The sequence below is a fragment of the Malaya genurostris genome, chromosome 3 (assembly GCF_030247185.1).
Source record: "Malaya genurostris strain Urasoe2022 chromosome 3, Malgen_1.1, whole genome shotgun sequence".
Taxonomy (NCBI): domain Eukaryota; kingdom Metazoa; phylum Arthropoda; class Insecta; order Diptera; family Culicidae; genus Malaya; species Malaya genurostris.
Window position 1 is genome coordinate 173,480,950 of NC_080572.1, and position 20,900 is coordinate 173,501,849.

Sequence of the window (20,900 nt, forward strand, 5' to 3'; positions counted from 1 at the left end):
ACAAAGCAATTGCGAACGGAGCAAAGCGGCACGTACCGTCACGATTGGAATGTTTTGATACTCATCGCCCTATAATTTCGGAACCGGAAGTCGGATCGGGATGAAATTGTACAGTATTTTTGAAGACAATAAGAGCTTTTATTTGAATCATAATTCGTGAAAATCGGCTTAACCGTTGCTGAGAAATCGAAGTGAGTTCCGTTTTTGGAGATTGTACTTTACTTTTATCGGTGAATTCGGAAGCGGGAGCCAGGGACTAGTGGTCCCAAAGTAGTTTAATATATTCACTAACAAACAAGATCTGCCAATTAGATAAATTTAGAAGTAAGTTTTATAAAAATGTGTACCTCGTTTCGCCATCGCATGTGAAAAAATACACATGAAATTGAAAATATTCACTAATCGCACAGTAATTGCGGTACCAGAAGTCGGATCTGGATCATCCTTTCGTGGGCTTTTTAAAGAATTTTAAAGCCTCCTCTATGCTTCTTAGTTTGTGAAAATCGATTACGAAATTTCCGAGAAAATTGAGTCCGCATTTTTCAACAGATTTGCACATATTTCCTTGTAACTCCGGAACCGGAAGTCGATTTCAAATGAAATTGAAGGAAATAGTATGAGGCCATACGACATTTCATTTGAATCTAATTTTGTGAAAATCGGTTCAGTCATCTCAAAGGAACGCGTGTTACTATTTTTTTTCCTTTTTTTGGTGCGTATCACCCTGTAACTCCGGAATCGGAAGTCGGATCCAAATAAAAATAAAGGAACTTTTAAATCAAAGTTTGTGGAAATCGGTTCAGCCATCTCTGAGAAAATTGAGTGACATTATCACACACACACACACACACACACACACACACACACACACACACACACACACACACACACACACACACACACTCAAACACAGGGCAGCAGGGACTAGTCCAAGGGCTTAACGACCCCTCCCCATGGCCACTGCGAGTTAGGGGGCCTGCCTAGGATGTGGTGGGGTTCGGCAGTGGGCTCTGTTGAACTTCTATAAAAAGCTGCATGTATCCGCAAGTAGGCCCTAGCAAAGCGACTGTGTACCGCTCAAAGCACACAAGCCCAGCAGGAGTGCCAACCGGCACATCAGGTTCGATACCAGTAAGACCCTGATTATTATATACTGGCCACGGCGAACAACAACGGACATGATGCGGATAACGGATCGGATGACGATGATGGGCTGACATTCGTGCTGTTCTGTTCCCTGAGTAAGGAAGGGTGATACCGACTTGAAACGGCGAGCGGGCCAACAGTACGTCTGCCTCCGTCCCGTTAAAACCTTGGCAGGCCTCCGGGTACGTTCAATACTCGCACCAATTAAGGTGGGTAGTAGGCCCAGTTGAGAGCACTCCTGGCTTACGCTGATCCGGCTCTGGACACGAACCCTATGAAGGTACGTGTTCAACCCTCGCTAGGCCTCCCTGCTCGCAAAGATAACCTAGGGATCATAAGCGACATAAGCGGGGACCCTAAAGAATGGAAGTAATCGAAATCGAAGTTGAGAAAGAAGTGACAAATCCGTTTGTCAAGAGTGGCTTGGTGAGGACACCGCCGCCGCAAACCCAGCAGGTGCAAAAGCAGCACACGAACGAGCAGCAGGCTCAGCAGCAGTATAGCGCGTGGACGAAACCACCACAACCACCGAGGGTAGAGGCAGCGAAAAAGTTGGTGGACGAGCTGCACGAATATGTGGATAAGAGAAGTAACGTGCACAAAGACATCAAGGCGTTGGTGATTAAGCTCCAAGGCGCTCTTGGCTCTGCTGTAAAGGAGTGGAAAAACGTAGTGCAGAGAGCAGAAGCTGGGGAGAAGGAGTTGTTAGCGGCGAAAACTGCTTTAGAGGCACGTCGCGCAGCGCAAATGCAAAGGGCAGAAGCCGACACAGTTACGAGGGAGGTCAACACGGCGAGTAGTGTTCCCCCTGGGGTGCAGTCCACGCCCTTCTTCACACCAAAGAGGCCAAGGGCATCGCCTGGAGATGTTAGACCAGGTGGTCCCAAGAGACACAAGGATGCCCGTGTCACTGGAGCTAAACTACCACCAGAAGCAACCGACGCGGTAAACAGCCGCACTGAATGGCAGGTCGTCGGCAAAAAAAAGGAGAAAGCGAGCAAAAAAAAACCCGCCCAAAAAACGTAAGGTCGTCAGGACGAGGAATAAGAGCGAGGCTCTCATCGTCAAAGCGAGCGACGACTCGTACGCCGAAGTCCTACGCGCTATGCGGATGAACCCGGATCTTAAGGAGCTAGGGGAAGACGTGCAAAAGGTCAGGCGCACTCGTAATGGTGAGATGCTTCTCGAGCTGAAAAGAAACCCCAAAGCAGGCAGCATCTCGTACAAGGAGCTTACCGAGAAAGCCCTCGGAAACAAGGTGGAAGTAAGAGCCTTGTGCCCGGAAGCGACTCTCCGGTGTAAAGATCTGGACGAGATTACTACGGAGGAGGAGGTAAAATTAGCCCTGAAGGAGCAATGCGAGCTAGGAGAGGTCCAGATGACCATCCGTATCAGGAATGGACCTGACGGCACCAAGGTAGCCTTAATTAAGCTGCCAGTAGATGCAGCTAATAAAGCGTTGAAAGTGGAGAAAATATGTGTGGGTTGGTCTGTGTGTCCACTGAGCGTTTCCCAGCTACCGGACGTGTGCTTCAAGTGTCTGGGTTTTGGTCACTTCGCACGGAACTGTCAAGGGCCGGATAGGAGCAAACTATGCAGAAGGTGTGGCGAGGAAGGTCACAAGGCAAAGGATTGCACGAAGCCTCCGAAATGCCTAATTTGCGCTGCCACGGGGGATAACAAACATCCTACAGGCGGTAGCAGATGCCCGGCCTTCAAACGAGCGAGTGCAACGAAGTCCCAGTGGAGGTAGTGCAAATTAACCTCAACCACTGTGATACGGCACAACATCTTCTGCGGCAATCTGTTGCGGAACATAGATGCGATGTTGCGATAATTTCGGAGCCATACCAAATTCCACCCGGAGATGGAAACTGGACATCAGACGGAGCCAAAACAGCAGCGATATGGGCAGTGGGAAAATACTCCATTCAAGAAGTGGTGCACTGCGCAGATGAAGGGTTTGTTATAGCCAAAATCAACGGAGTCTTTATATGTAGTTGTTATGCACCTCCACGATGGACGATCGAACAGTTCAACCGGATGTTGGACAAACTAACGGAAGATCTAACCGACCGAAGACCAGTAGTAGTAGCTGGTGACTTCAATGCCTGGGCGGTCGAATGGGGCAGCCGCCTCACGAACTCAAGGGGAAGCAGTCTTCTGGAGGCCCTAGCTAAGCTGAACGTAGATCTTGCCAACGACGGTACCACTACCACCTACCGTAAGGATGGTAGAGAGTCCATCATAGATGTCACTTTCTGCAGCCCGGGTATGATAAGGAGCATGCACAGGAGAGTGTGCGAAGAATACACCCACAGCGATCACCAAGCGATCCGGTATTGTGTTGGACGCGACTCGCAGGTGGAATCAAGCAGAACGCAGTTTGGTGAGCGAAAGTGGAAAACAGCGAACTTTAACAAGGACGTATTTGTGGAAGCACTGAGGCTCGAGCGCAACACAATAAACCTCAGCGCGGAAGAGCTGACTGCAACACTATCACGTGCGTGTGATGCAACCATGCCTAGAATGGGAAAACCCAGAAATGGGCGACGTCCGGCGTACTGGTGGAATTCGACGATCGCTGACCTGCGGACACGTTGTCTACATGCCAGGAGAAGGATGCAGAGAGCTAGAAACAGCGGCGAAAGGGAGGAAAGAAGGTTGCCCTATAGAATAGCAAGAGCCGCACTCAACAAGGCAATCAGGCTCAGCAAGAAAGAGTGTTTAGAAGAGCTGAACAACAACGCCAACGAGAATCCGTGGGGTAATGCCTATAAGATGGCCATGGCAAAGATGAAAGGTCCAGCAGTTCCACCGGATAGGTGCCCGGAAAGGATGAAAACTATTATCGAGACCCTGTTCCCGAAGCATGAGCCTACGATATGGCCGCCAGTACTGTACGACGTACAGGATGTCCGCGGCGACGAAATCCGAGTATCAAACGAGGAGCTGATTGCTGTAGCGAAAGCCTTACCGGTGAAGAAGGCTCCAGGCCCGGACGGGGTTCCAAATGTGGCCCTTAAAGCTGCGATTCTGGAGAATCCAGACATGTTCAGGACTACATTCCAAAAATGCATGGAGGATGGTAGTTTCCCTGACATCAGGAAGCGGCAGAAGCTGGTGCTGCTACCAAAGCCAGGCAAACCACCCGGCGATCCGTCAGCATATAGGCCTATATGCTTGTTGGACACAGTCGGAAAACTGCTGGAGAGAGTGATCCTTAACAGGCTCACGAAGTACACTGAGAGCGAGAACGGTCTGTCGAACATGCAGTTCGGATTCCGGAAAGGCAGGTCCACTGTAGAAGCCATACGAGTGGTCATGGAAACCATGGAAAAGGCCCAGAAGCAGCAGAAAAGGGGAAACCGCTACTGTGCGGTGGTCACATTGGACGTGAAAAACGCTTTCAACAGTGCCAGCTGGGTAGAAATAGCCGACTCTCTGCACAGGTTGAGGATACCAGAGTACCTATGTCAGATTCTGAAAAGTTATTTTCAGAACCGGACGCTGATATACGAGACAGACGCCGGATACGTAAATATGTCTGTCACGGCTGGCGTTCCACAGGGATCCATACTGGGTCCCACGTTGTGGAACATTATGTACGACGAAGTGCTGAAGCTAAATCTGCCCAGGGGAGTTAGGATTGTCGGCTTTGCGGATGATGTGTCGCTCCTAGTAATCGGCGAGTCTCGAGAAGAGGTGGAGGTTCTCGCCATGGAGGCAGTAGACGTCGTTGAGAATTGGATGCGGGAAAAGAAGCTTGTGCTGGCACATGAAAAGACTGAAATGGTCATCATCAGCAACCGAAAGGCGGTGCAACATGCGAGCATCTCGGTCGGTGAATGCATCATCAATTCGAAGCGTGAGGTCAAGCATCTGGGCGCTATACTGGACGATCGACTGAACTTTAATAGTCACGTTGACAACATATGCAAGAAGGCAATGAAGGTGATATTGGCGTTATCTCGGATTATGCCCAATAATTCCGCGATTGTCAGTAGCAAGAGGAGGTTACTGGCGAGCGTGTCATCATCGATCGTACGATACGCAGCTCCAGCGTGGTCGATGGCATTGACAACAGCAAGGAACCGAGCCCAGTTGAACCGCACTTTCAGACTGATGGCAATGCGCGTGACAAGTTCGTACCGAACAATATCGTCAGACGCTGTGCACGTGATAGCCGGAATGATCCCCATCTGTCTGCTACTGGAAGAGGATAGCCTATGCTACAGGGATCAAGGCACAGGAAGAGCCCGGAGCAGAGAGAGAGCCAATACGCTCACTAAATGGCAACAGCAGTGGGACAACGCGGAGAAGGGAAGGTGGACGCATCGATTAATTCCTAACCTTTCGGTTTGGACAACCCGAGTGCACGGCGAGGTAAACTTTCAACTGACGCAATTCCTGTCTGGACATGGCTGTTTTAAGCAATATTTGCACAGATTTGGCCACGCAAGGTCGCCGTTGTGTGTTGAGTGCCAGGAAACAGAAGAAACGCCGGAGCACGTAATATTCAGCTGTCCACGGTTTATCCAACCGCGTAGCGAAATGACTGCCATCGTTGGCGCCGATGTCAGTGTGGAGAACATCGTTCAAAGGATGTGCAGTGACGAAGGAAAATGGAACGCGGTGAACCGGACAGTTGTTCAGATTATGTCCACACTGCAGAGGAGTTGGCGAGAAGAGCAGCGTCAAATGACCTAGGTCCAAAGACGAAAAATGCCGGACTGTTTTCGGCACCCTAAGAAGACGGACGAAGCGTGTGGAATGTGGCTCGGTTTTCTGGACAGGTTTCTTCGCCGGGAAACTCTCCGTCGGGTAGGCTAGACCTACCACCGTGGGCTAGTTGAGTAGGCTCGTCGTAAACCGGTTTCGGAACGTCGGTTTCGAGAGAACTTCCAGCGTCGGGAAACTCTCTGTCGCGGTAGGCTAGATCCTTCGGCGGGGACTAGTCGAGTAGCCACCACAACACCGACTTGTGTCGTCGGGGCGCCAGCCAACCAGAAGCTATGCTCCAACTGGAATCGCTGGACCGACCTCGGCACTCTCTCGTGTGTCCCGAGCGGTGCAACAGGGTACTCGGTGTCGGGAGAGCCTCTTTCGCCGGGGAAGGGGAAACTCTCAGTCGGTGTAGGCTAGATCCATCGTCGGGGATCAGTTGAGTAGTGCGGCGCGACGTAGGGATAAAGATAGAAACTCAGGAGCTCATTTTCTCCCAAACGAAGAAGTGCATGAGCACAGCCGAGATGTATATAGAGAGCAGGAGCTCATTTTCTCCCAAACAAAGAAGTGCATGAGCACAGCCTCCCCCGAAGTATTGAGCTTAGCTTAGTTCCGGCGGGATCAAGGCAAGATGTCCAAGGTGTTTTAGTGGGTAAGGTTCAGCCAGTCCCATTCGCTGGTTCACAATAGCGGTAGCTTGACAACTACTGAGCGCGTGAACTGGGAAAGTACATAAGTAGGTATTTCACCTTGTAAAAAAAAAAAAAAAAAAACACACACTCAAACACACACACACACACACACACATACACACACACACACACACACACACACACACACACACACACACACACACACACACACACACACACACACACACACACACACACACACACACACACACACTTATAGGCTTTTGGGAGAACCCGGAGATCTTGTGGTCTGACAACAGCAGTCACATGACGACCAAGACTTATTGAACGATCTTTTTGATAGATTGCGAATGAGTTATAATGTATTCTTAGAAACTGCAAATAAAAAAAGATCTTTTGTTTACTCTTTTTTTCAGAAAAATTAGTTCTTCCGAACCGTTCACAAACAAATTGTCCATTTCTAATCTGCCATTGGAAGTTCTGATAAGCGTCGCGCTCAAAAGCGCTCCCCTGACTACGCCATAGTTTCTTAGCAAAAAAATAAAACAAAGAAACACGCTTCAATAACCGAATAAAATAATCTGTTCTGAAATATATCGCGATAACCGAGATTGCAAAACAGAAAATAGGCGGCCTGTTGTCGCTCCAAGTCTTTCCTAATGGGTGTTTCCACACTACTTTTCCCTGTATGAGGAAAATAACTATGGAAAACAAGTTGTTCACTGAATAGCGTTGGAGGGTGCAAACAAACTGCCAGCAACACACACTGCGCTTATCAATCGGCGCTGAATGGCATTGGAAACCGAGCATGTTGTACAGCATCGGGAAAACATTGCGTAATGTTTGCCACCAGGACGAGTCTTCAGTCTTGGTGGACAAACAACAGAAAGGTGCTGAATGTGATTGCCGCTTGTAGGGTGCCAACATAAAAGCGCTTTCGTAAACATGTTGTTTGTCTTCAGTAGCCTCTCGGAACGACCCCATAACTAGTAGTCGTGTGCACACAAAGAGCTAGTGGTAAAATTGTTTACAGCCGCGACACAAAGTCATATTCATTCTGCCCATAAATCTGCTCGGATGTTGGCTCCAGAATGGCTCCATCGATCCGCACAGAAGGTGATACGCGCGATGAAAAAACGATAGTAACAAGAAAGAGCTACCCATAAATTTAAATGAACTGTGAAATACCAGCAAAAAACTACAAGCGTTCATAAAAATAGGTTATATAATTTTATTACTGGTAATTTTATCAAGCATAATTTCATTTATAGATTATTCAGAATCAATTGACGCTCATTTGAATGGCTATCATATCAATTACTCTGCAAACTGTTTTAGTTGATTTACAGTATTACAGCGTTTGTACCAAACAAGGCATCATTTAGAGAATGAGAACCACAAATCACTCAAAACACTGCCTTGTATTTTATTTTTATGAAACCAAAATAACAAACTGACTTGGGTACTCTTTGCGTGCTGGATCTTCAGTATGCACTATTAGGCATTAGCCTAAAATATGTCGTAGCGAAAAAAAATATTATCCTATTCGATCAATAACCACCGGCTGTCTACTGATGCTACATCTCATCATCAAAACACTTCCTCTAGTACTCTTTGATCATGCAGTGAATTAATGGAATAACATTATTCTATCAACTATTGGTTCAGCCAATAAAATAGAATAAAGTTTATAAATGCTGACTACATTTGTGACCCGCATTTTGCAAAAAAAAACAACTAAAATAATATTGAAACTTGATTATCGCACCTATATCGATTCGAATTCACTTGATGAGCTTCCTATTCGCTAGTAGCATAAAACTTTCCATGTTTTACACACTGCCAATTGAGTTGTTAGACTCAATTTGGCACGATTCCTAGACAAAAAAAAACTCTTCATCACGTTCTGTGATGATCATTACTCATCAGTGTTTGAGTGCTGTCCCAGCATCACACCAAACCGGATGGTGTCACTATTTTGAAACGAGAGAAATTATGCCATCGCGTTGTCGTCATGAAAAATTATGCTATAGCACGATAGAATTAAATCCAACAGTATAAAACATTACCGTCGAGAAACGAAACAATATAAATAAATCGAAATGATGAAAAATGCAGAGTGCATAATTGATTTTAAATTTTATGGAGTTGTGCGCCCTGCTGGGACCATCTTCCGCTCTTCGAATGGAGGAGGTACCATTAAGTTATTGTTTTTTATTCGTTAATGTATTTTTTTAAATGTCAACTCAAATGATTACCCGGTGCATTAACGCCGATTGTGAGCGTCACTGGTCGGACATCGGGATATTACTCACTTGGGACACGAACGCCACATGTGTCCTTTGTGCTGGCACTCCCTGGAACTGTTGCATTATGTTGCCATGTGCTCAAACGCATTCAATAATCACGGCCCTACTGTTGTGGATATAACGTTTGAAACAGGATTTTAATGATGAGATTAAGCTTTAAATTTATGTGAATATGATATACAATTAAAAGCTAGACAGGTGTTATGCCACAAATCTGGATTTAGGGAGAAAGGTGATAATTCAATTTGCAGTCACAGAAGCATGCAGGGTGAGTTTACCACGACAGGAAAAAGGTGGACCCCGTGGATCGAACCGGAAAACTGACCTCCTCCCGCGTGCAGAGTTTTTTCCTACCATGTCTTCCTCGATTGTAATTACAACCGAAAACCGGTTGACCATAGAGAGCCTGTGTATTTTCATCCGGCTGTTTGATTTATGGGTGAAACATGCAATTTATCGAATTATTTGTCGCTCAACTGCGTAATAAAATTAAACGGTTTGATTTTTCCCTCCGGGCGTTTTGCTCCGGGTAGCAGCAAATCCAATTGTTCTGTACCACTGGATTCAATTTACAAACTCTTTTTCCGAGTATCCAATAGAGAAAAACAAATGACGGAAATGTTGCAAATGTCGTGTTTGGTGTTATTAGAAGTGCAATTGTTTTTTACTAGCATCCTCTGGTGCTAGCTTTATATGCACCCTCAACACAATGGTTTGAACACTATTTTGACAAACCAGGAAATAAACTAAAAAAAAGTTCATTTTTTGCCATACTTGACAATGTAGGTTTTGCAAGACTGTTGTCATGCGACCAGAGAGGGGTTGATAATTTTTGAGAAATAATTACTTATAATAATTGCAATAATACTATCTATTTTAAAACATCTACACCTATTTCTCACGTACATTGTACAATTTTTACCCGAGCTTAAGTTTTACGAAACCAAAATTTTTCAAGCAACGCTCTGATTGGTTGCTAATATTCGTAATAAATGTAACGTTCAACAAGCGAACTGAATAGTAAAATAGCAAAGTCTTGGGATTACATCCCTTTTGTGGAGTTTGGCCCTTTTTTCAACAAACTTCGCAGCCGATTCATAGCGTACAGAATCATTGCATGGCTAGTACTACGACTGACACTAAGAATCCCTTCAGGCCAGGACACGAACATACATGAACTTGTTTATGAGACCAGATCCCTACGCATTGAAGCACCAACCCGAGTGAACTGAATTGTACGTTGCATAAATACAGGTAGCCAAATTCGCTCTTTCAACCCTTCTCATACGAATTGGTGCATGGATAATAACACATGGGCTGAAAAGTCCCGGGCCTCACAAAGAGAATACGATTTTGTATTCTAAATTAACTGTATTCATTATCGTGATCACCATCAACAGCAAATATTACCACTTTTGTAGAACGTTTAATCTTTTGCCTCAAAATAGGCTTCCGTTTCAGCGATATCCTCTTCATTCGTGCAAAATTTCATGTAGTTTTACCATTGTTTCGATTGACTTGTGACACGGTGCAATAACTTTATATAATCAAGATAGTCGATAAATATTACACCACGCACATCCCCAAATACCGAGGCCATTACCTTTCCAGCCGATTGTTGTGCTTTCGGGCGCTTTGGATGAGGTTCACCAGTTGCTGTCCACTCAAATGACGGTCGTTTTGATTTCGGAGTGAAGTGATGAATCCATGTTTCATCCATTGTCACATATCGACGCAAAAATTCCGCTTTGTTAAGTTCAAACTTGGCCAAACAATGCTCAGAATCATCAACATGTTCTCGTTTTTGGTCAACAGTGAGCAAACGCGGCACCCACTTCAAATCTAACTTTCTCATAGTCGAATGCTCATGCAATACAAAGCCAATACGTTTTTTTGATATCTTTACGATTTCAGTTAACTCACGCAACTTCACTTTTCGATCATTCAAAACGATTTTGTGAATTTTTTTTATGTTTTCTAGTGTTACTTCCTCATTCGAACGTCCACTGCGTTCTGCATCATCGATGTCCCTACGACCACGTCTGAAGTTTACAAAACAAAGTTGAATGCCGTAGTGTTCAGATACAGCGAAGCATTCCTGGTTTCCGTTTACTGAATTGGACTTTCTCTTCATATGTTTTCATAATCAGGATAGTTTATTTGGTAGAACAATGTTCCCGCTTAGGAATTAGCTACGGGTTCGAGCCCGTTTCGCGATTTATTTTGGGTTCAGGCTAAATTAGGTAGCTGCCTTGACTTCAGCTTTTTGCCATCGCTGACAACGGGAAACAAACCGAGGGAAAAGAGAGATTAATGTAACAGTAAAAAACTGGAGATTTGCAACACAATATCGCCCAACATTCGAATCTGCAACCTGCCACCTTACCATGGAGAAGCTCTACCAACTAAGCAATTTTGGTCTAGTGTGAAAACACTCCAAAAGTCAACCCGATTAGGAAACAAGTTACTTTGTATGAGTCGGTTCGGTTGAAGTTAATGCCTTATCACTTCTTGCTGGTTGACTCCAATTCACAAATCTTGTTCTGACTGTCACCCCCAACATCGATCCCTCTTTTTTATTGCACTATATTTTTTTCAAATCATTAACTCATTTACTACACTCAAAACCAGCAAATTATTATGAATGAATTACATTTAATTAAATTTCCCTGAATGAATAAATATAACGAATTTAATTTACTAATACGAGTAATCTAAAAACCATTTTGAAATATCTAAGGCAACAAATTTTGTAATTTTAAAACTTTTTCAAGCGTGAAAACTGAAGCAGAAAAAAATGATATGCATTTTTGGTCGAATTATTTCTATCGCTTAAATTTTTTTTTCGAAATACCTTATTGATTTGAATCGTAACAATCCGATTTTTTGTTGTTTCGATTATAGAGGTTTTAACCTTAAGGTCATTCGCCTCTTCGGGCCAGAAAAACTTTCTGACCCTATGTGCGGGGTTGGGAATCGAACCCAGGCGAGCTGCGTGAAAGGCATCGACTTACCCATCACACTATACCCATCCCCCCAACAATCCGATTGTTTCATTTCTTTTCCTTTTTCGTTTTCAAGAAAGTAAAGTCGCTTATGAGTCTGCAAAAAAAAGCAACAAAAATGTTTGATGAAACAATAACCTTTAGTTGAAAAAAAAAACGAAGCAAGAAACATCATTTCCTGTATCTTTTGTCGTGTTCTTTATGTGCCGAAACTACAAAAACCGGATCGAATTATCCTATCGATCACTAACTTGCGGCTAGTAGCGTCTGTCTTGTTATCAAATTACCCTCTAATGTAACGCTTCGACCGAAACTACTTCATCACTGCATAACCTACATATTGTGTTCGTATGTGAATTAAAGATGATGCCCAATGCGAGATCATTATTCTTCTGAAAAAAAACATTAAAAGCACAAAAAAGATAGGAATTCCTTGAATTGAGCTCCAATCCAAAGCCCGAATAGCAAATTGAACCAAAGCACGATTTCAAACAAATTGTTCCCTGCATACAATAATTAAACCGAATTCAAAGTTAATGTGCAGCAGGTCTATCCGTCCTGTGCAGTGAAACATTGCCGAATGGTTTAGCTCTCTGATAAATCGTCGCAATAAATTCGGACCAGAATTAATTACTGAAAAACTTAAAATAATTAATTGTTGATCTTTTCTCTTCCAGGATAAGTTTCTTTGTTCCACACTCCGCACTCAGCAAATAGACTTTCCTCCTACTGGCACCGTAGAAACGGTGAGGGGAAAGCCATATTCATTCCACCTAGTCCCGGTAAGGTCCAATTGCTTACGAGCAGAACCTCGTGCTTATCTTTTCCCAGGAGCAATTACAAACGGACAATCTATTTATTTTAGGACTGAATTCGACGCACTGGAAGCACTGCCTTTTGGAAAATCTACAGTGGCAATTAATGATCTCTTCTCAAGCCACCGGAAACTTTTGCAACATTTAGCGACTGGTTTACTCAGCTGTCCTAACAAGATTTTCTACTGTTATTATCTACAAGCACTCGGTCAAAACCATGCTCAAAGGACAGTTCACTTGAACTACTCTTTCTCATCAGTTCTTTTTTGATGGTAGTAGATAAAATGAGATTTTAAATCCATTTAATTAGTTTTGAACAGATCTTTTTTTCAAACATTTCAAAATTTTTGAGCTGCTCATTTCTTTTCAAAATCGGAAACTGTAAAATTAGCTGAAATTTGACAAAAACAACCCTTATCGATCCACCCAGAGTTTTAACGATGCTTTTCTCATTATATATGACATTTATATGACATACTAACTAAATTACCCGGCGTTGCTTGGAAAAGTTCAGCGACGGCAAAAGTAACCTAATTGAACAATAGTCCGTACATACTCAGGCTGCGTGCGGCCATCTTAGTAACATAAAATTATTTAAATAGGTAGTTCTGGCTAGTTTATAACCACATGCATTGATTTGGGGTATACTGGATCATCGTTCTCGGTTGTGGAAGTACCGAAAAAGTGATCGTACAATATTCCACGCCAGAAATCACTCAAATTTTCGTAAATGGCAGGACCAGTTTTCACGAACTAGGATTCTAATGAAATGTATCTGGCACGCATCCAGAAAAAAAAATTTCCTGGATATTCCAGAACATGTTGATGAATTTCCACACGAATGGTCAATTAGAAAATAGTTTGATGAAAAGTATTCATTTTATAATTGATTTAAATATTTAATATTTTATAATAAACTTAAATATTTAAAGAGAAAAGATTCAATAATATATATTTTTTTAGTTTCGGAGGAGGTTTGAACTCCTAAAACACCTCCCTGTATACGCACCTGAAATGTATTGCTTTCCCATAAGTTGATGTAGAATTTTGTCGGGATCCGGTTCCCGATTTTAGAAAGGCAGAGTTAAGTGTTTATGAAATAGAAACCCGTCATGTAGAACGATAATGCAAAACACGGATTTTTTGTCTAAATTTTGCTCATAACTACTAATTCCCAGTTCCGGAGGTATCGGAAATACTGATTAAAAACTCCAAAACGGAACTCTCTTCATTTTCTCAGAAGCGGCTGAGTCAATTTTCACAAACTTAGACTCTAATGAAAGGTTTTACGGTCTCATAAACCATTTTTTTTCGGATCCGACTTAACGTTCCAGAGAAACAGAGCAAAGTGTGTTAAAAATTTCAACCGTTTTCAACAGCCTTCTTGATAATCAGCTTAAGCAAAAAAAAATATCAATTTGTACCCATGCGATAAGAAATTTTACACATAAAAAATTGTTACACCTTTTTTCAAGTACAGTATTTACATGTAACACGTTACTACTGAGTTGCCTTAATTCAGTCAGTATGTGGTAAAAATATCCTACATAGGAAAGTAGGCAAAATTCGACAAAATTTATGGCACATGTCAATCAAACCCTAAGTCTCAGGCAATGACATAGACGCTCGAATACTAAAGATGGTCGGGATTTTGAACCCGATCCAACCAGATCTAAATACATCTGCAACAGATTCTGATCAGGATCGGTATTGAAAAATATAAATTTTCGGGCCGGTAAGAGTAATCATTTAGTCGGATACGTATCGGGATCGTGTTCCGAGATTTGCCAGTCCATCTCTAACACACACTTGCACACTCGTGCACACAAAACTAGGCACTTATAGAGAGAAAAAAGGAGAAAATTTTCCATTTCCAGCATTTCTGAACAAGAAACATAAACTAATAATTGAATAACTCGTTCTACACACGTCACACGTCCATAATTTATCGATTCATAACAATATAATTCGTAGCCCTGAAATGAATGAATTGCTTGAAGCATCTTCGCCATTCTTATGTAAAATGGTTATGCAGTCACAGGGAAAATAGATTTACTATTCTTCGAAAATTGCAGGATCGACTTTAATAAACTTAGATTCAGATCAGGCACGTACTCAGAAGGGGGAGGGGGGAGGGTAAAGGGCCCCGGCTCCTCCCGAAATCTGACACCATTATAGATTTATTGGTTAAAGATTTTGGTTTGAAAAAAAAGTACGAGTGTGTAATGTCAGAGACATAACTGAATGTCGTGAATACGAATAAAACTGACACGATTTCTTTACACTTTCGAATTCGAATTGATAGTTGATCGATTGTATGAATTGCGAAACTTTCCCCCTTTTTACTACTAAAATTTTAAACGATTATCTCATTTCGGATTTGCATATTTCATTGAAAGAAACTATCAAGATGTTTTACAGGATTCATTTCTGCCTTTTAGAAAGACCAAATTGTGGAATTCTCTACGATATTTAGCACAGTTCGGAACATTTATCTCGAACGATTTTCGCACAGCGAAAAGTGCACGAAGCAAATCAAATTATTTTGGATTTTTACTAAACTGATGATTTCTACCTTCGATTAGCAAAGAAATAATCTCAATAGTTCTTTGAATAACATTTAGAGTCATTAGAAGGGCTGATTTTATAACAATGTTGTCCACTTTTCGTTTCTTGTTTTCTTTCTCTCCAATGCAAACCATCAGCAGCTGATGCAATCGTTCTTGCTTGAATTGAAACTAGCTTTGCGAACAAATCGACACATTCGCTCGCACTGCCAAATGATGCGAAACTGGTTTCATGCGTCTTCTCGCCTTGACGACCGGAAGGCAAATGAGAACTACGACCTGAGCGTTTGAAGGTGCAGAAGGTGCGCTCTCCGATGCCGGTGTTTGAATGCGTCTTCTCGCCCCGACGTTTGCTTCCATTAAACGCACAAGAAGAAATGATCGATTTCCGACCACGGTTCCCCTTTTATAACGTTCAGTTGAAGACTACCTGACCTGACTACCTCAAAATTGTCGTCCTTGCGCGAAAAACCTAAGCAAAAGTAAAGAGTTTTCCGCGTTGTTTTAAAATTTATAGAAAACTTAATATTTGAGTTGTTTGTGGTTATCTCACACTGTTCAAAATATTATCCTAAATTCCTGATCATATTTTTGATGAAATAGTGAAAGAATTATGTTGCTGCCATTAATACAAGCCTAGATATTCACGATTTAGTTCTGCCCATTCTTCCATATGGGTAATTTTGAAAAGGCGCCCCATAGTAAAGTAAGTCGTATTCACGACAAAACATTTTAGGAAGGCAAAACGGCGAAGGAAACCAAACAAAAGTACGAGTCTAAGACGAGACGAGTCTAAGACGAAACGTAAAGATAGTGAAATTGGTTATGTGCCCTAGCACAAAATAAAGTTAACCCCTAAATGACCATCTGAATCGGCCAGTATTAGTCGAAACTTGTTTTCGTTCGGCACGTCAGGAAGCACTTCGGTGCTGATTACAAGTGAGTTGCAAACAGCAATAACTTTACGTCTGCTTAGCGGTTTCAAATTGAACTGTTTAAGTTCGCAGTAAGCAGTTCAATTTGAATTGCTCTGCACTGACGAGTCTAAGACGAAACGTAAAGATAGTGACATTGGTTATGTGCCCTAGCACAAAATAAGGTTAATCCCTAAAAAAGAATGATATGTTTTTATGAGTCTAGTGCTCCTTATATTTTATTGCACCGTGAAATAGTGGCTTTGAGACTCCACTACCGATGAAGCCCGCAGCGGCAGGTCCATCAATGGACACTTGTCGCACTTACCATAGTCTGAGTTAGATTCTGCAGATGAAAAAGATATCCGCTGGATGCCACGGGTGCATACTCATGACTAAAAAAAACGAACGCGAGTGCACTTTGGAAACATATTTGTCTATGCTGATGCAGATTCGGTTGGACTTTTTGTATACGCTGATAACTGCTCAATGAGTCGATTCTGAAAAGCAGTGGCCACTTGACTCGTTTAACGATTCAGTCGACACATCTGACTTACGTCGAGAATGGGAGGAATGGCTGAGAGCTTTCGAATTAATTTTGGAGTTTAAAAATATTGATTCTCAGCACGATAAGTTGGTGTTCATGCTAGCTCGTGGAGGACGTGGCCTTCAACGAATTTATTATAATCTGAGACCTATAACACAGGAAGTTTATCCAGAACCAGTTAAAGTTCCCCTCGACCCAGTTGAAGTACCGGAATACGCAAATGCTGTGAAACGTTTGAATATTTTTTTCATCGGGAAACGCAATGAAAGAGTTGAGCTCGAAGTGTTTCGCTCCATGAAACAATCGTCTGGAGAATCGTTCAATCAATTTATACTGAGACTTCGCACGCAAGCAGCTCGCTGTGATTTCCAGGACCGAGAGGAAAAGGAAATTTTGCATCAAGTGACTATGGGCGCTCGTGACGATCGTGTTCGGGATAAGGGACTGGAAAATGTTATCAATCTTGACGAACTCACTAATTATGCAGTGAATAGAGAGATATTAGCGAAACAAAAGGAAAAATCACATCCATTTCATTTTGACTCATCCGCGTCTGTCGCTTACGTAAAGCAGGACAACAATGTCAATAGAAATTCAAAAATATACCGCGATAGAGTAGTATTGACGAATAAACAATCTGGTATTGAGTGCGAAAACTGCGGCTCGTGGAAACATCGTAAAGATTCCCGCGAATGTTTCGCTCGTAATGCGCGATGTAACCGATGTGGGAAAAGAGGGCATTTCGAACGAAAATGCAAAGTGATGCGCCAAAATCAACGAAATAAACCATATACAGCTCGCTCATGGAAATGTACACCCGAAGCTAACTCAGTTCGAAGTAACCACTACAAGGATGATCAAACTAACTACGACAAATCGGATTATTCAGGAAAGGTAGAATAATATAAATAAATATAACTTATCTTACTGTACTAGAGGGTTCGTAGAATCGAAAGGGGGTATAATTTGAATTTTATAATAAAATATGCTGAAGATACAAATTCTGATTTTTTTTCGATGTTTACAACAGGATGACGTGCACAGTGGTCTCATTACTTGTAAAATTGGACATCTACCGATAGTCTTCCTGATAGATTCAGGCTCAGCAATCAATACGGTTACTGAGGAGAATTGGAGAGCACTTGTGGAGGGGGAGGTTCCAGTATACAAAAAAAGATATCAATGCGATCGTCGCATTACAGCATATGCTAGTGAAAAACCTTTAGAAGTTTCAATGATCTTTGACGCATGGATATCGGTGAATGAATATAAACCCAAAACGTTCGCTGAGTTTTTTGTCGTTAAGGAAGCAAAAAAGTCACTTCTTAGCAAAAGAACAGCAGAAGATTTGAAGGTTTTAAAAGTCGGACTTGACGTTCATAATCTTGAAACGAAAGCTTTCCCAAAGTTCCCAAAAATACAAGTTAAATTATCGATCGACACTAGTATTCCTCCCAAGAAATTGGCATATTTAAGAATACCAGCTGCAATGGAGGAAAAGGTCGATTTAAAGATTAGAGAAATGTTAAGTAGCGATGTTATTGAACCAGTCGTCGGTCCTCCAGATTGGATATCTCCCATGGTGGTAGTGCCTAAGGGTAAGAATGATATTCGCTTGTGCATAAACATGAAGTATCCAAACCGAGCCATACAGCGAGAACATTACCCACTACCTATGATCGACACTTTATTGAACAAACTTAGAGAATCAACTTACTTTTCGAAGCTTGATATAACATCAGCTTTTCATCACGTAGAACTACATCCAGAATCACGTGGAATCACAACATTTATAACAAGCAAAGGCTGGATGAGGTTTAAAAGGTTGATGTTCGGTATTAACTGCGCACCAGAGATTTTTCAACGAATAATGTGCGGTTGTCGGGTGTAGAAGGAGTGATAGTATATATAGACGATATTGTGGTCGCTGGAAAAAACAACCAAAACCAGTTTCTTGGGCTTGATAAATTTCGTTGGGCAGTTTATGCACCATTTGTCAACAAAAACCGAACCTTTACGACAATTTATGAGAGGAAATGTTAAAGATTTTGGTACTGATCAACAGAAGTCATTCAATGATCTTCGGAACGAATTATCTAACACGGTTCAACGGCTTGGTTTTTTCGATCCAAATGATAATACTGAATTATATGTTGATGCGTCTCCAGTAGGACTAGGAGCAGTCCTTACCCAGAGAGACAAGTTGAATACTGCTCGAATAGTAAGTTTTGCATCAAAAGGATTAACAAAGACAGAGAGAGTGTACCCTCAAACACAGCGTGAAGCTCTTGCAGTTGTGTGGGCCGTGGAGAAGTTTTATCCTTATTTATTTGGAACGAAATTCACCATCTACACCGATCATAAAACACTGGAATATATCTATGGAGGTAAACATCGAGATGGAAAACGGGCTTGTTCAAGAGCAGCGGGCTGGGCACTCCGATTGCAGCCATACAATTTCCAGATCAAACATATTCCAGGTTCATCAAACATTTCTGATATTTTGTCACGTCTGTGTCCCCCGTATGATGCTTCTTTTGATGAAGAATCCGAGCACTATGTGTGTTCTATTGGAGATGAATATAATGCAATCACATTGAGCGAAATTCGAAGCGAAACGTCCAAAGACGAAACACTTCGCGCAGTCATGGAAGCTATTACTAATCAATGCTGGCCTCATAACCTGCCCCATTATCAGGCATTTTCAAAAGAACTTGGAATAATTGACGGGGTAGTAGTTCGAAATGACCGAATTGTTCTCCCAATCGGGTTACGACCCAGAGCACTCAGTATTGCCCATCGTGGACACCCAGGAGTTGTTAGCATGCGTAGGAACCTTCGTGAGAAGCTTTGGTGGCCTTACATGGATCGAGACATAGGTGATCGGATACAAGAATGTGCCGGGTGCGCAGCAGTGAGCTCTCAAGGACCAGCAGAGCCAATGATAAGGAAGGAAATGCCAGATCACCCGTGGCAAGAAATCGCAATCGATTTTTTCTCAGCGAAAGAATGCGCAACCTTTTTGGTGATCGTGGACTACTACAGTCGCTTTTTGAAGGTTATCGAGATGAAAAATACCACAGCAGTCAAAACTATAGAAGCACTTGAAGAAGTGTTTGTTGAACAATCTTACCCGGAATCAATTCGCTGTGATAATGGGCCCCCTTTTTCTAGCGAAGAATTCTCAACCTATTGCGCCCGTAAGAATATAAGGTTGGTTCGTACCATTCCATACTGGCCTCAGATGAATGGCTTAGTCGAGCGACAAAATCAAGGCATTCTGCGAGCTTTGCGAATTTCTAGAGCTATGAATGCTGACTGGCGTGCTGCTGTCAAAACCTATGTACACATGTACAATACTACACCACATACCATTACTGGCAAGGCTCCAATGGTATTACTAACTGGTAGACCTGTTAAAGATTTGTTGCCTTCTTTGAAAACCGATCCTTATTGGAATCGCAATGAGGTAATTCGAGACAGAGACGCTATTGAAAAATTCAAAGGGAAAACTTACGCCGACAACCGTAGACACGCGAAATTATCTGGAATAGTTGAAGGAGATACGGTATTGTTGAGAAACTATGCAACAGGGAAACTGGAACCAAATTTCAGACCGGAAAAGTTTACAGTTATTAAGAAAAATGGTAACGAAACAGTTGTTACCAATGAGGAAGGTGTTAAGTATCGACGACCTGTATCGCACCTGAAGAAATGGATCAAACCGCATGCCGACACGCCTCACAATTTACTCTGGAACAATCGCTCGGACAAATTACAATTCCCGTGCATAGCACTCGCGGGAACATCAATAAATAAGGATAACGGAACAAAACAGAACACGGATGGAGGGAAAGGTTGTGTTTCAGAACGACCAAGAAGAACTAGGAAACTACCGGCTCGGTATAATTGAAAAGGGAAGAGATGTAGAGTCGACATGATACTGTCTAACCCACATATTCCCTAAAATGAGTAGAATTCAACGGAGAGAATTAACGTGCGAGAGAGAACATGAGCAAACCCGAGGTTGCGGCAGCGTACAGGAAAAACGAGATAGTCAGTTAGTGGAGAACGCTTGTGCGAGTCGGAATAAATAAAAACGCAAGAAATATCATGCATAGTTTATGTTTTTCTGAAGCGCTTAAACAATTCCGAAGGATATACAATTCGAATTACCCCCCCCCCCCCCTCCCCCCAATTTATTTATTCCAAAATA

At 42.5% G+C, this 20,900-nt stretch overlaps 1 protein-coding gene across 1 annotated transcript in view; it reads left to right on the forward strand.

Moving 5' to 3' along the window:
• Nucleotides 1-18,173: 18,173 nt before the first annotated feature.
• LOC131434109 (uncharacterized protein K02A2.6-like) overlaps nucleotides 18,174-20,900 on the forward strand; it is a 31,093-nt gene continuing 28,366 nt past the window's right edge. The window contains exons 1-2 of the mRNA XM_058600753.1: nucleotides 18,174-18,282; nucleotides 19,165-20,587. Of these exons, the coding sequence (XP_058456736.1) occupies nucleotides 18,174-18,282; nucleotides 19,165-20,587 (1,532 nt within the window). The remainder of the gene's footprint in view (nucleotides 18,283-19,164; nucleotides 20,588-20,900) is intronic.